Below are 14,602 nucleotides of genomic sequence, written 5' to 3' on the forward strand. Positions count from 1 at the left end.
ATCCTCTAGGGATGAGTGACCACAACATGGTTGAATTTCAAATTCAGTTGGAGGGCGAGAAAGTTGGATCTCAAACCAGGGTCCTAAGCTTAAATAAAGGAGACTACAAAGGTATGAAGGCAGAGTTGGCTAAAGTGGACTGGGAAAATAGACTAAAGTATGGGACAGTTGATGAGCAGTGGAAGACATTTAAGGAGATATTTCATAACTCGCAACAAAAATGTATCCCAATGAGAAGGAAAGACTAAGAGAAGAGATAACCATCCATGGCTAACTCAGGAAATAAGGGATGGTATCAAATTGAAAACAAGGACATATAATGTGGCCAAGACTAACAGGAGACCAGAGGATTGGGAAATTTTTAAAAAGCCAGCAAAGAACGACTTAAAAAAATGATAGAGATGGAAGATAGATTATGAAATTAAACTAGCACGAAATATAAAAACCATAGCAAGAGTTTCTACAGATACATAAAAAGGAAAAATGTGACTAAAGTAAATGTTGGTGCACCAGAGGATGAGACTGGAGAATTAATAATGGAGAACAGGGAAATGGCAGAGAAGTTGAACAAATATTTTGTATCGATCTTCATGGTAGAAGACACTCAAAACATCCCAATAATCAAGGGGCTAGAGGGAGGGAGGGAGGGATTTAATACAATCACTAATGAAGTAGAACTTGGTAAAATAATGGGATGAAAAGCAGACAAGTTCCATGTACCTAATGGCTTACATCCTAGGGTCTTAAGAGAAATGGCTGCAGAGATAGTGGATGCATTGGTTATAATCTACCTAAATTCCTTAGATTCTGGGGCGGTCCCAGCGGATTGGAAAACCGCAAATGTAATGTTCCTATTAAAAAAAAGAGACAGACAAAAAGCAGGAAACTTATAGACCAGTTACCCCAACATCTGTCGTTGGGAAAATGCTGAAATGCATTATTAAAGCGGTGAGGGTCATTTGGAAAAGCATGATTCAATCAAGCAGAGTCAACATGGTTTTAGGAAAGGGAAATCACGTGACAAATTTGTGGAGTTTTTTCAGGATGCAACGAGCAGGGTAAATAAGGGGAAACCAGTGGATATGGTGTATTTGGATTTCCAGAAGGCATTTGTTAAGGTGCCACATAAGAGGTTACTGCACAAGATAAAAGCTTACGCGGTTATTACCATGATATATTACCATGGATAGAGGATTGGCTAACTAACAGAAAACAGAGCTGGAATAAATGGGTAATTTTCCGGTTGGCAAACAGTAACCAGTGGGGTGCCACAGGGATCAGTGCTGGATCCTCAACTATTTACAATCTATATTAATGACTTGGATGAAGGGACCGAGTGTAATGTAACCGTATTTGCTGATGATACAAAGATGGGTGGGAAAGCAAATTGTGAGGAGGACACAAATAATCTGCAAAGGGATATAGACAGGTTAAGTGAGTGGGCAAAAATTTGGCAGATGGAGTATAATGTGGGAAAATGTGAGGTTATCCACTTTGGCAGAAGTAATAGAAAAGCAAATTATAATTTAAATGGAGAAAAATAGCAAAGTGCTGCAGTACAGAGGGACCTGGGTGTCCTTGTGCATGAAACACAAAAAGTTAGTATGCAGGTACAGCAAGTAATCAGGAAGACAAATGGAATGTTGGCCTTTATTGCAAGGGGGCTAGAGTATAAAAGCAGAGAAGTCCTGCTACAACTGTACAGGGTATTGGTGAGGCCACACCTGGAGTACTGCGTACAGTTTTGGTCTCCGTATTTAAGGGAGGATATACTTGCATTGGAGGCTGTTCAGAGAAGGTTCACAAGATTGATTCCGGAGATGAGGGGGTTGACTTATGAGGAAAGGTTGGGCCCAGACTCATTGGAATTTAGAAGAATGAGAGGTGATCTTATCGAAACATCGAAGATAATGAGGGGGCTCGACAAGGTGGATGCAGAGGATATTTCCACTCAGGGGAAACTAAAACTAGGGGACATATTCTCAGAATAAGGGGCCAACCATTTAGAAATTTCTTGAGGATTATAAATCTATGGAATTCTCTGGCCCAGAGAGCTGTGGAGGCTGGGTCATTGAATATATTCAAGGCGGAGATACAGATTTTTGAGCGATAAGGGAGTAAAGGGTTATGGGGAGTGGGCGGGGAAGTGGAGCTGAGTCCACGATCAGATCAGCCACAATCTTATTGAATGGCGGAGCAGGCTCGAGGGGCCAAATGGCCTACTCCTAGTTCTGATGATTCAAAAGGTAAACTGTGTCTCCCCACGTTGTGTGCAGAGATGCATTTATTATTTAGCTGCACAATGTTAAAAGAACTTATTTATCTCTCTACATTGAAGGGGATGGATCAAACATTTACTTCAAGAACCAACTTGCTGCCAGACCAGGAGCCAACATAGGTCAGCAGGCACAGAGGTGATGGGCAAGGGGGGGGGCAGGACATGGGCAGCAGAACTTCGGATGAGCTGAAGTTCTCGGAGGCTGGAAGATGGGAGGCTGACCGAAAGAGCATTGGAAGTGTGTAATCGGCCAGAGGTGACAAAGGCATGGATGAGGGTTTAGGACAAGAGATGGGCTGAGGTGGAAGTAGGCAGTCTTTATGGAGAGCATATGGAAGCACAGCAAGGGGTTAAATAGGTCACCAAGGTTGCGAAAAGTCGGCTTCGACCTGAAATTGTAGCCAGTGAGGGGGTTGGAATTGGTGGAGTAATTACGGAGTTTGTGGCGGGGGCCAAAGACCTCCAAATGTTTAAATTTTGGTTCATCCAAGGCTCCATATCAGACAAGCAGGTGGGCATCACAGACAATGGTGGCAAAGTAGAGGTGCGTCGTCAGCGATGGAAACTGATGTCTTTGGACGAAGTCTCGAGGCGCAACATGTAAAATACTTGCTTGTATAGAATCTTTCATGACCTCAGGGCATCCCAAAGCAACTTACAGCCAATGAAGAATCTTCGTAGTGCAGTCACTGTTGTAATGTAGGAAACACAGCAGCCAATTTCCAGATAGCAAGCACTCACAAATAGCAATGAAATAATTGACCAGATCACGTACATGAGGAATAGAGTAGGCCATGCATAAATCCTTGGGAGACTCCAGGAGGCAACGGTGCAGGGTCGGGAAGATAAGCCATTGTTGAGATTCTGTGACCATGACTGGATAGGTTAGAGTGGACCATGCAAGAGCAGTCTCACTCTGCTGGACAACGGTGGAGAAGCAGAGAAGGATGGCATGGTGAACTGTGTCAAAGGTTGCAGACAGGTTAAGAAGAATGAGGGACAGTACCACCACAGTCACAGAGAAAGTCTTTGTGACTTTGATTAGGGCTCTTTCAGTGCTGCATCAGAAACTGGATTGAAACATGGAATTACTGAAAGATGGGGACAAACTTGGGAGGCAACATGTTGAAGACATTTGGAGAGGAAGTGATGGGGTGGCAGTTTTCAAAGACAGGAGAGAGGAGGGTGTTTTTTTTTTTAAAAAGATGGGGGGGGGTGGGGCAGGTGGCAATGACAGTAGTTTTGCAATGGAGGGGAAAGCATTTACAATTTCATCTCGCATGGGAGCCAAGAAGGGAAGCAGGACTCATGGATAAGGTGAGCGAGCGAGAGGTTGTTAGAGGTGAGGGTAGAGTAGGCAGGGGAGTGGGGTTTAAAAGGAGGAGATGGTTGGTTGTGGAGAAAAGATGCCAGGTTGATCTCTGCATTCCAGGGTGATCTTGAAGCAGTGAATGGTTTTGGCGGAGGGGAGCAAGGTCCGATGATGTTCAATGTGGTCCAGCCAGATCAGTCTATGGATGATTAACTACAGATATATGGGGCCGAAAACTGCAGCCTCTCCAGGTGTACACAACATGCGCACGCACTCGAAGAAGCCTCGTAAAAGCTGGTTCTCGGGGTGTGATGTACATGTGCCGAGAACCGGCTTTTGCAATCTGTCAATTTCTTTTGACAGATTCTACGCATCCCCGCAGAAAGAACATTCGTGGATGGAGATTTGGGCTATTTGCCCAACTCATGTCCTTCAAACTCTTCGCCTGGTAAAAACGTGTTTGAAGACCAGGCCCTCAAAACTGCCACTAAGCTCATGGTCTACAGGGCTGTACTATTACCCGCCCTCCTGTATGGCTCAGAGACATGGACCATGTACAGTAGACACCTCAAGTCGCTGGAGAAATACCACCAACGATGTCTCCACAAGATCCTACAAATCCCCTGGGAGGACAGACGCACCAAAATTGGCATCCTCGACCAGGTCAACATCCCCAGCATTGAAGTACTGATCACACTTGATCAGCTCCACTGGCAGGCCACAGTTCACATGCCAGTCACGAGACTCCCAAAGCAAGTGCTCTACTCAGAACTCCTTCATGGCAAACGAGCCAAAGGTGGGCAGAGGAAACGTTACAAGGACACCCTCAGAGCCTCCCTGATAAAGTGCAATATCCCCACCGACACCTGGAAGTCCCTGGCCAAAGACTGCCCCAAGTGGAGGAAGTGCATTCGGGAAGGTGCCAAGCACCTCAAGTCTCATCGCCGAGAGCATGCAGAAATCAACTGCAGGCAGCGGAAAGAGCGTACGGCAAACCAGTCCCACCCACCCCTTCCCTCAACAACTATCTGTCCCACCTGTGACAGGGACTGTGGCTCTCGTATTGGACTGTTCAGCCACCTAAGAACTCATGTTAAGAGTGGAAGCAAGTGTTCCTCGATTCCGAGGGACTGCCTATGATGATAGCCAGCGTAAGAGTTTTAAAATCTAGAAAAATTAAACTTACTCATTTTTATATTAAAAACCCTGTCCATTAAGTTTAATATTAACCTTATTAAAACACATTAACATTTCCAAAAAATATATTTTTTTCTAAAACATTTAATTACATTCAATTTCAATTACTTTTAAATACGAGATGTTGTATTTATTTATTGTGTTGTGTTTCTTGTTTTAGTGGGGTACTTTTATTGATAGTAATGGGAGGTCCATACAAACAAAGCTCCCCATTATCAATGAGAATACTAGATTGCGATTGGTGGTCCAGGCCCACGTGATTCCAGGATATGTTTACGTATCTGGAGTACATGTTCCCGCACAGCAAATGAAGGCTTCCGACCAGAATCCTACGGTCCTCCAGGACCACCAGGTATTTTTTCAGATTTTTTTCGGGTCAGAGGAGTTCGTCCGAAGGAAGCCCCCGACCGCAATTTTCCCTCCCATTATGTGGAATGAAGCGCTAAAGAGGACACAGTTGGGAGCTTGAAGAAGTGCAGTTGTAAGTGACCTGGAGGGGGCAGAGGATAAAGGGAAGAGAGAGATTTTTCCAGAGGCGGATGCAGAAGTGGTATTGGAAGGGGATAGAAATGCAGTCTGACTGACCTAGATTCTAGATTCAAATGTAGGATTCAGGAGGGGAGAACCATCAAAGTCATTGCACATGAGAACTAGTCTTAAAATGACAAATGGTCAACTAGAACTCTTTCAACACGGTTATCCTCAATTTGGTATCTCAGCAATTATACAGAGCACATAAGAAATTGCCTTTCTATTCCACTGGGGAGTTTTATGCAAGGAGTCAACATGCAACTCTTTGCACAGGTGGCATTTCATTTCACCGTAATTCAATTTCCGGATTGTCTGCCGATTGGCAGGTTGCGCATATTTAGTGAAATGCTATTTCAGACTTTCCTGGAAGCAAATATTAATCTTTGTTTTAGTGGTACCTCTTGCACTCCTTCAATTCTCGCTCAGCAATTTGCCTTGGTTGCATCAAGAATACTCAGTCAGTGAGATATTACTACTTCCCCACAAGCCATCTGCAAGACCACAGAGTTTGCAAATACCTCTACAGCAAAATTAGGGCAATTTTCTGCTAAATGATGCTCACTAGGAAAAGTTTGACAACAATTTTAGGTTTTAAGGAGCATCTTAAAAAGGAGGAGAAAGAGGTAGAGAGACAGAGGGGCTCAGGGAGGGAGTTCCAGAGCTTGGGACCTAGGCAGCTGAAGACATGGCCACCAATGCAAAACGGATTAAAATCAGGCATTGTCAAGAGGCCAAAATTGGCGGCGCAGAGATATTTCTGGGAGTTGAGGAGATTAGAGATAGAGGGGTGAGGCTATGGAGTAATTTGAAAACAAGGATGAGAATTGTAAAAGCGAGGCATTGCTTAACCGATGTAGGTCAGCGAGCACAGGGGAAATGGGTGAACGGGACTTGGTGAGAGTTAGGACATGGACAGCCGAGTTTTGGATGACCTTTAGTTTTCGTAGGGTAAATTGTGAGAGGCCAGCCAGGGATACGTTGCAATAATCAAGTCTAGGAGGTAACAAATGCATGGATGAGGGCTTCAGCCGCAGATGAACTGAGGCAGGGACAGGGTCGGGTGATGTTCTGAAGGTGGAAATAGGCAGTCTTAGCTATGCTATGGATATGTGGTCGGAAGCTCATTTCCAGGTTAAATAAGACACCAAAGTTGCCAACAGTCTGGTTCAGCCTCAGACAGATGGCATCAGTGGCTAGGGAACGGAGTTTGTGGCGGGCACCAAAGACAATGGCTTTCTTCTCATCCACTACTGGATGTCAAACAGGCAGTTAGTCAATTTAGAGACAGTGGCGAGGTCGATAGATGTGGTGGTGAGGTAGAGCTGGGTGTCATCAACGTACATGTGGAAACTGATGCTGTGTTTTTGGATGATATCACTGCAAGGCAACATGTCGATGTGAAATAGGAGGGGGCCAAGGTTAGATCCTTGGTGGACACCAGAGATAACTATGCGGGAGTGGGAAGAGAAGCCATTGCAGGTGATTCTCTGGCTACAACTGGATAGTGAGTGCAGTCCCACCCAGCTCGATGGTGCACAGTCCATTTAACTTTGTTCCTGCTGTGCGGCTGCACATGCGCAGTATCGTTTCCAGCGTTATGGCTGGCGAGTGGCCTGCACGGGACCTCTTCATTGCTGTGCAGCCACGTGGCCTGGGGAATGTTGGGCCTCGTAGGAGGATGGAGTGGTCAACCGTGTCAAAGGCTGCAGACAGGTCAAGGAGGACAAGGAGGCATCGCTTGCCTTTGTCACAGTCACAAAGGATGTCATTTGGGATTTTGTTGAGAGGCGTTTCAGTAATGTGGCAGGGGTGGAAACTGAGGGATTCAAACATGGAGTTGCGGGAAAGATGGGCATGGATTTGGGAGGCGACAACGCATTCAAGGACTGGAGAGGAAAGGGAGGCTGGAGATGGGGCAGTAGTTTGCAAGAACAGAGGGATCAAGGTTTTTTTTTGAGGAGCGCGCTGATGATGGCAGATTTGAAGGAGAGAGAACCGTTAACAATGTCAGCTAACATGGGAGCCAGAAAAGGAAGTTGGGTGGTCAGCAGTTTTGTGGGAATAGGGGTGAGGGAGCAGGAAGTGGGTCTCATCGGCAAGATGAGTTCGGAGAGGTCACGAGGGGAGATCAGAGAGAAACTGGAGAAAGATGCAAATTCAGGGCTAGGGCAGGGGGAAACCTTAGAGGAAGTTTGACCCGGTGGGCTAGGGGAAGGAAGGGAAGTGGCAGAGGCAGCTGAGCAGATGGTCTCGACCTTTGTGATAAAGTAGTCTATAAACTCCTCACACACGTTGTTGGAGGAGTGTGGCGGAACAGGGGAGAGGGTTTAAGACGACTGGTGAAGAGAAGACTGAGGTGATTTTTGCGTTCCAGGATGATCTACATAGGACATTTAGTTTCGGAATTTCCTCCCTAAACCTTTCCTTATAGCTATTGCTCTCTCCTCATTTAAGACGCTCCTTAAATCCTACCTCTTTGACCAAGCTTTTGGTCACCTGCCCGAATAGCTCATGTGGCTCAGTGTCAAATGTTATAGTAATTTTGTTTTACTACATTAAAAGGCACTATATAAATGCAAGTTGTTGTTAAGTGATGTGAAGAGAAAAAGATTTGTGAAGACTACTGTAGGTCCCTTGCAGTCAGAATCAGAGGAATTCATAATGGGGAACAAGTAAATGGCAGACCAATTGAACAAATACTTTGGTTCTATCTTCACTAAGGAAGACACAAATAACCCTCCGGAAATATTAGGGGACTGAGGGTCTAGAGGAGGAGGAACTGAGGGAAATCCTTATTAGTCAGGAAATGGTGTCAGGGAAATTGAAGGGACTGAAGGCTGATAAATCCTCAGGGTCTGATAGTCTGCATCCCAGAGTACTTAAGGAAGTGGCCCTAGAAATAGTGGATGCATTGGTGGTCATTTTCCAACATTCCATGGACTCCAGTTCATAAAAACTGAACCAGAGAGTAGCTAATGTAACACCACTTTTAAAAAAAAAAAGTAGGGAGCGAGAAAACAGAATTATAGACCGGTTAGCCGACATCAGTGGTGGGGAAAATGCTGGAATCCATTATTAAAGATGTAATAGCGGCGCATTTGGAAAGCAGTGACAGGATCGGTCCAAGTCAGTATGGATTTATGAAAGGGAAATCATGCTTGACAAATCTTCTAGAATGTTTTGAGGATATAACTAGTAGAGTGGACAAGGGAGAACCAGTGGATGTGGTGTATTTGGACTTTCAAAAGGCTTTTGATAAGGTCCCACACAAGAGGTTACGGTGCAAAATTAAGGCACATGGTATTGGGGGTAATGTATTGACGTGGAGTATAGGAGCAGGGAGGTCTTACTGCAGTTGTACAGGGCCTTGGTGAGACCACACCTGGAATATTGTGTGCAGTTTTGGTCTCCTAATCTGAGGAAGGACATTCTTGCTATTGAGGGAATGCAGTGAAGGTTCACTAGATTGATTCCCGGGATAGCAGGACTGACATATGAAGAAAGACTGGATCGACTAGGCTTATATTCACTGGAATTTAGACGAATGAGGGGAACTCATAACCCAATAAAATTCTGACGGGATTGGACAGGTTAATGTAGGAAGAATGTTCCCGATGTTTGGGAAGTCCAAAACCAGGGGTCACAGTCCAAGGATAAGGGGTAAGCCATTTAGGACCGAGATGAGGAGAAACTTCTTCACTCAGAATTGTGAACCTGTGGAATTCTCTACCACAGAAAGTTGTTGAGGCCAGTTCATTAAATATATTCAAAAGGGAGTTAGATGTGGCCCTTACAGCTAAAGGGATCAAGGGTTATGGAGGGAAAGCAAGAATGGGGTACTGAAGTTGCATGATCATATTGAATGGTGGTGCAGGCTTGAATGGCCTACTCCTGCATCTACTTTCTATGTTTCTATGTTTAAGAGCTAAACACAAGAGATTTTCATACATCAGTCTGGGCTGGGTTCATTTAAACCTTCAGGGAAAAAAAAAAAAGTGTACAGTTAAATTAGAAATTATGTTTTTCAAAGCCATCAGTGGCATTTTACACTTCAAAAGCATAAAATGCCTACATCCGTGCTTCAATTAATTCATTTATGACCCCCAAAGAACTAGCCAGCCAGATGAAATGAAGGTCACTGCAGATCACTTATGTATGCAGACTATAGATATACTCTGTGTAGTCACTGTATAGTTGCATAAGATGGAGACTTGTTACCTGATGTACTATCAATTTTACACTGTGTATATACTATACTGGCACCACTAGAGGGTGCAACTGGTGGAGACTGGGGTTTCCTGCCCCTGTGGCAGAGGCTGTCCACCAGCGGGCCCAGCGGTGGGAGACCGGAGGGTCACCTGCATAGGTGTGCAGGGCCTAGTATAAAAGGCTGCCCACTATGCAGCTGCCTCACTCGAGTTATGAATAAAGGACCGAGGTCACTACAATTTGAGTACAACACATTGACTCCACGAGTCATTCATAAGTACATTACAGACATAACAATCACAGTGAATGCTGGACAGGAAAACATGATGGAAATGGAAAGCAGCATATCCCGATACAAGAGCAAGCAGGCACTGAAAGTGGCAACTCACCGCTGACGGTGTAGTTCTGGTGGAAGAAGTCGTCGCTGGAGTTATGGTAATGCTGCTGGTCATTTTGCTGGGCGAGGTTTTCGGGGGGGTGCCATTGCGAGGAGTGCGGAGAACAGTTCCCGTTGTCCCTTCCTTGATGTCCGAGGTTAGAGAGAGAGGCCGCACAGTGATCAATGGGCTGGCGCCCTCGGCGTAGCTGCTGCCCGGCCTTTTAAACGGAGTGCCCAGGTGGATGTGAATCTTGTTATCTTCGGTCGTGATGATGTTGGCGTTCGGGCTGTACTTCCGCAGGGGCGGCGGCACTGCCTGCTTCTCGGGAGTCACCCTGAAGACCGCCCGTCCCATCGTTAGCTCCTGTGGCTCGGGACTCACCGGGCACTCGGGGGCGGCAGAGGTGCACACGGTCATGAACTGGATGGGCGAGGCAGATTGATCTGGGGAAGCACTTCGGTCCAGGAAGGCAGCCGTGGCTCTCTCGGGGGGGGACTTGGCTCTGGAGAAGGTGGTTATGGTCACGGGGGATGGTGCACGGTCGGGGGAGAAGGAACCTTCTGAAAGTTTGGGAGAGGGGATGATGGTGATGCGGGGCTTCTGGTGACCCAGGGTGGGGATGACGGTGGTGCTGGAGAAGAAGTCTTCGGCAGACGGGCTGGTGATTTCCAGAGTGGCAGTGCTGTTGCCGTGGTCAGGGGTGACCCGAATGTGCAGTGGCTGCCCGTGTTTCTGGGACAGGATGACCTCTCCCGGATGCCCAGAGCTCCCGTTAGTGTGGGCGACTGTCTCAGGTCCATTGTGCTGCCCATTGTCCTTCTTCTTCATCCACGGGATCCAGGAGCGTCTCATATTCAGCTCATTAGCGGCGGGTGGGTACCGCTCCAGCACAGAGGGTCGCTCAATGGGTTTCTTCAGCCCTCCCTGCCGCAGGTTGCTCATCAGATGGTTCTCCTCTTGCACAGATTTCCGGATAAACACAGCAGGATTGTCTTCCTCCCCCACCTCACTGCTCGGACCATCGGTCTGCACCGCACTCGAGGTCACCGGAACATCCATCATCCTCCTGCCATTCATGGTTGGCCTCAGTGCCCGACTGTAGCGTTTGGATAGCTCCAGCTCCTTGGCCAAGGTCACCACTTCCTGCCCCATGTCCTTGTTGCGGCTCTCCTCCTGTCGGAACCTTCTCCGGAGAACGGAATAGTCGGTCTGCAGCTGGGAGAGCAGATCCTCCTTGTTCAGCAGCTCGTGAATCTTCTCCTTCAGGGCCAGGACCTCGGCAACCAGGTCCCGCGTCCGGGCCTCCTCCAGCCGCAACCGATTGCGGGCCTCCGCCTCATGGCTCAGGGTCTCGCCTTTCTCCGCCGCCTGGTTCCTGGTCACCTGCTCTTGGATTTCCTCCAGCTGCTGGGTCAGCAGGTTGGCCTTGTCCTGCTCGCTCTTGAACTTCTGCTCCAGCTGGCCATACTCATCCTCCGTCTTCATCAGGTCACCTTCAACCACCTCCAACTGCTGCAACCGACTCTTCAGCCGCTCGATTTCCAGCGTCAGCTCCTTCACCTTGCTGTTGTCCAGCCGGGTGTTTTCCGAAAGCTTGTCTAGCTCTATCTTAGCTCGGCTTCGCACTGCGTCACCTTCGGTCTCCTCCACACGCTCAAGCCTCTTCAACTGGCCAACTCGAAAGTTCAGATCATTTGACTTTTGCTCTTCAGTTCTGAGCTTCGCCTTCAGTTCATCCCGCTCATGGAGGAGGGTGGACATCTTCTCCTCCATCTCCGACTTCAGCTTGAGAAGCCTCTTGCTCTCATCAATCAGTTTCTCGGTTATCTCGGTCGTCTTATTCTGTTCTTGCTTCAGCTTGCTGTTGAGCTCGTTCACCTTCTGTTCTTCCTGATGGAACTTCTCTGCCACGCCTCTCCTCTCATCCACCAACATAACGGTGAAGGACTTCAGCTTGGTCAAGTCATCCTTCAGGATGAATTCACTTTTTCCCAGTCTAGCTTCTGACGATTCCAATTCTTTCACCCGTGCTTTCACCACTTCCAACTCATTGATCAAGTCTTTGGTCAGACACTTCTCTTTATCCAAACTTGCGTGCAGTTGGGAACACTCAGATTTGCTTTTGTTAAAAGCCCCTTCTAATTTTTCCAGGTCCACCATTCTCTTCTGCAGCTTTTCCACTTCCAGCTTCAGGTCCCGACTCTGCAGCTCTTCCTGCTGCAACTTCTTCTTCAGTTCTCTCCCCTGATCCTCCGCCTTGGTGATCTCCTCATCCTTGCCCTCCATCTCCAGCACCCGCTTCCGCAGGTTTTCCACCTCGGCCACGAGGCCGGAGTTTCCGCACTCCCCGTGGCCGATTTTATCCCGCAGCTCCTGAAGCTCCTCCTCGGCCTTCTGAAGACCTTTGTTGGCTTCCTCCAGCTCTTCCAGTCGCCGGGTCACACCGGACAGCTTTTGCCGCAACTGGCGGCTCTGGGACTCCTGCGCAGCAAGTTTGGCCGTCATCTCGTCATGCTCTTGCGAAGACTTTGCCGACTTGTGCTCGAGTTCGGCTCCCAGTCGGATGGCCTTCTGCCCCTCCTCCCGGGCCCGCTGGTCGAGGCTGCGGAACTTCTCCTCCGCCTCCTGCAGCTTCTGACCCAGCTCCTGCACCTTCTGGCTTTGCTGGCCGAGCTGCTCGAGGTGGCCCTGCCGCTCATCCACCAGCATCAGCGCGAAGGACTTCAACTTCACCAGCTCCTCTCGCACTTTGCCCAGTCGTTTGAGGTTCTCCTTCTCCTTGCGAGCCTGGTAGGATTTTTCCTGTTCAAGCAACTTCTTCAACCTAGGAAGAAAAAGAAGATAGATTGGGTGAGAAAGGGATATCAGAAACTGAAATTTAGCTTTTGGTCCTCTCAAGTCAACTCATTGGAGTTAGGGTCAGCTGTGGCTCAGTGGGTAGCACTCTTGTCTCCGAGTCAGAAGGCTGTGGGTTCAAGTCCCACTCCAGGAACTTGAGCACAAAAAAAAAAGCAAGGCTGACACTCCAGTGCAGTGCTGAGTGAGCACTGCCACTGTCAGAGGTGTTGTCTTTTGGATGAGGTCCTTCATTGAAACACCCGTGAACTCATCCTTTTTTGGCATGGAAGCAGGTCATCCTCGTTTCGAGGGACTGCCTATGATGATGACTTTTGGATTGAGACGTTCAAACAAGACCCTGTTTGCCCTCTCAAGTGGACGTAAAAGATCCCATGGCACTATTTCAAAGAGCAGGTGAGTTATCCATGGTGTCCTGGCCAATATTTCAATCAACATCACTAAAACAGATTATCTGGTCATTATCATTTTGCTGTTTGTGGGAGCTTGCTGTGCGCAAATTGGCTGCCGTATTCCCTATATTACAACAGTGACTACACTCCAAAAGTACTTCATTGGCAGTAAAGCGCTTTGAAGCATCCGCTGGTCATGAAAGGAGCTATATAAATCCAAGTCTTTCATTCTTTGATTTAAAAAATGGCTTCAAGGATGGCTATTGTAACTACAGAGGACAAGCAATGCAGCAAGTTTAGAGATGTCCCAATCAGAAGCTACTCCTGTTAATTACAGCCCTCATGACAATTGTGTAATTGCCAAGTTAATTGTAAAAGACCACATCATAATAAGAAGCAAAGTCGCCTGCGAGGAGCTCACAGGTTTGTAGAGCTGTTGAGTTGGGAGTGGCTTAGCCAGTCACGTGATGTTCACAAGACTCAATAACAGGCTCGAGGGACTGAATGGCCTACTCCTGTACCTCTCTTCCCAACCAGCCAGTTGGGTTCAGGGGATCCACGCTGAGGCAGGTGGTTGTGAGCCTGGTGAATGAACTGGTAATGTGTAGTGTGATTGTTAAACCTTTGCTAATAAACCAACTAGTTCTTAATAGCAATGTGTTGCTAGGAATTCTTAAGCAAAGAACCCATGGAGCAAATACATTACAATCACTTTAAACTATTGATCAGAAAAGGACCCAGAGAGTAGCACTGGACTACAATAGCTGCCTTCTCACCTCTGTGGCTGAATTCCAGCTCAATGATTAGTTCAACCAATATTCTACCTGCTGGCTGGAGCAAGCCTTTATCTTTGAAACTGGAGCATTCCCTCTTGGCGTCAGAATGCATACGGTTCAAATTCTACCTCAATTCAGACAGTCCTAGCAAATGGAGACTGGAGCTCCGGCTTGGAATTCTGGACACAATGGGCAGTGGAAATCTGGAACTCTTTTCCCCCAAAAAGCTGTTGAGGCTGGGTCAGTTGAAAAATGCAAAATGGAGATGATTTTGGATAGGCAAGACTATTAAAGGATTACGGAACAAAGGTGGGTAGATGGAGTTGAGATACAGATCAGCCATGATCTCGATGAATGGCCGAACAGGCTCAAGGGACTGAATGGCCTACTCCTGTACCTCTCTTCCTAAAAAAAAAAAATTAGAAATTTCAGCCATTATCAGGGATGTACCTCCCACCCATGTCTTCCTATTCAGTAAGTTTATTGAGGAAAGCAGCAGTCAATGGTTGCTTGAATGCCTTCCTGTGACCACTTCTATGGTCACATGCTACTGATAATTTACACAGTTTGGATTAATCCCATAGAGAAAGATTTAAAGTAGGGGAGTGACTAGTCAACAAGATACCAGTTTCATAGATATGCAGGAAATAGGAGAAAAAATAGTCACAGTC

General features: G+C 47.1%; 1 protein-coding gene across 6 annotated transcripts in view; it reads right to left on the bottom strand.

Moving 5' to 3' along the window:
- Nucleotides 1-14,602, bottom strand: part of LOC139273283 (filamin-A-interacting protein 1-like) — a 432,733-nt gene that overhangs the window by 58,928 nt on the left and 359,203 nt on the right. For all 6 annotated transcript variants that reach the window (XM_070889981.1, XM_070889984.1, XM_070889980.1 and 3 more), the window contains one exon: nt 9,917-12,731. In XM_070889981.1, coding sequence (XP_070746082.1) covers nt 9,917-12,731 — 2,815 coding nt within the window. The remainder of the gene's footprint in view (nt 1-9,916; nt 12,732-14,602) is intronic.

Source organism: Pristiophorus japonicus, chromosome 9 (genome assembly GCF_044704955.1).
Source record: "Pristiophorus japonicus isolate sPriJap1 chromosome 9, sPriJap1.hap1, whole genome shotgun sequence".
Taxonomy (NCBI): Eukaryota; Metazoa; Chordata; class Chondrichthyes; family Pristiophoridae; genus Pristiophorus; species Pristiophorus japonicus.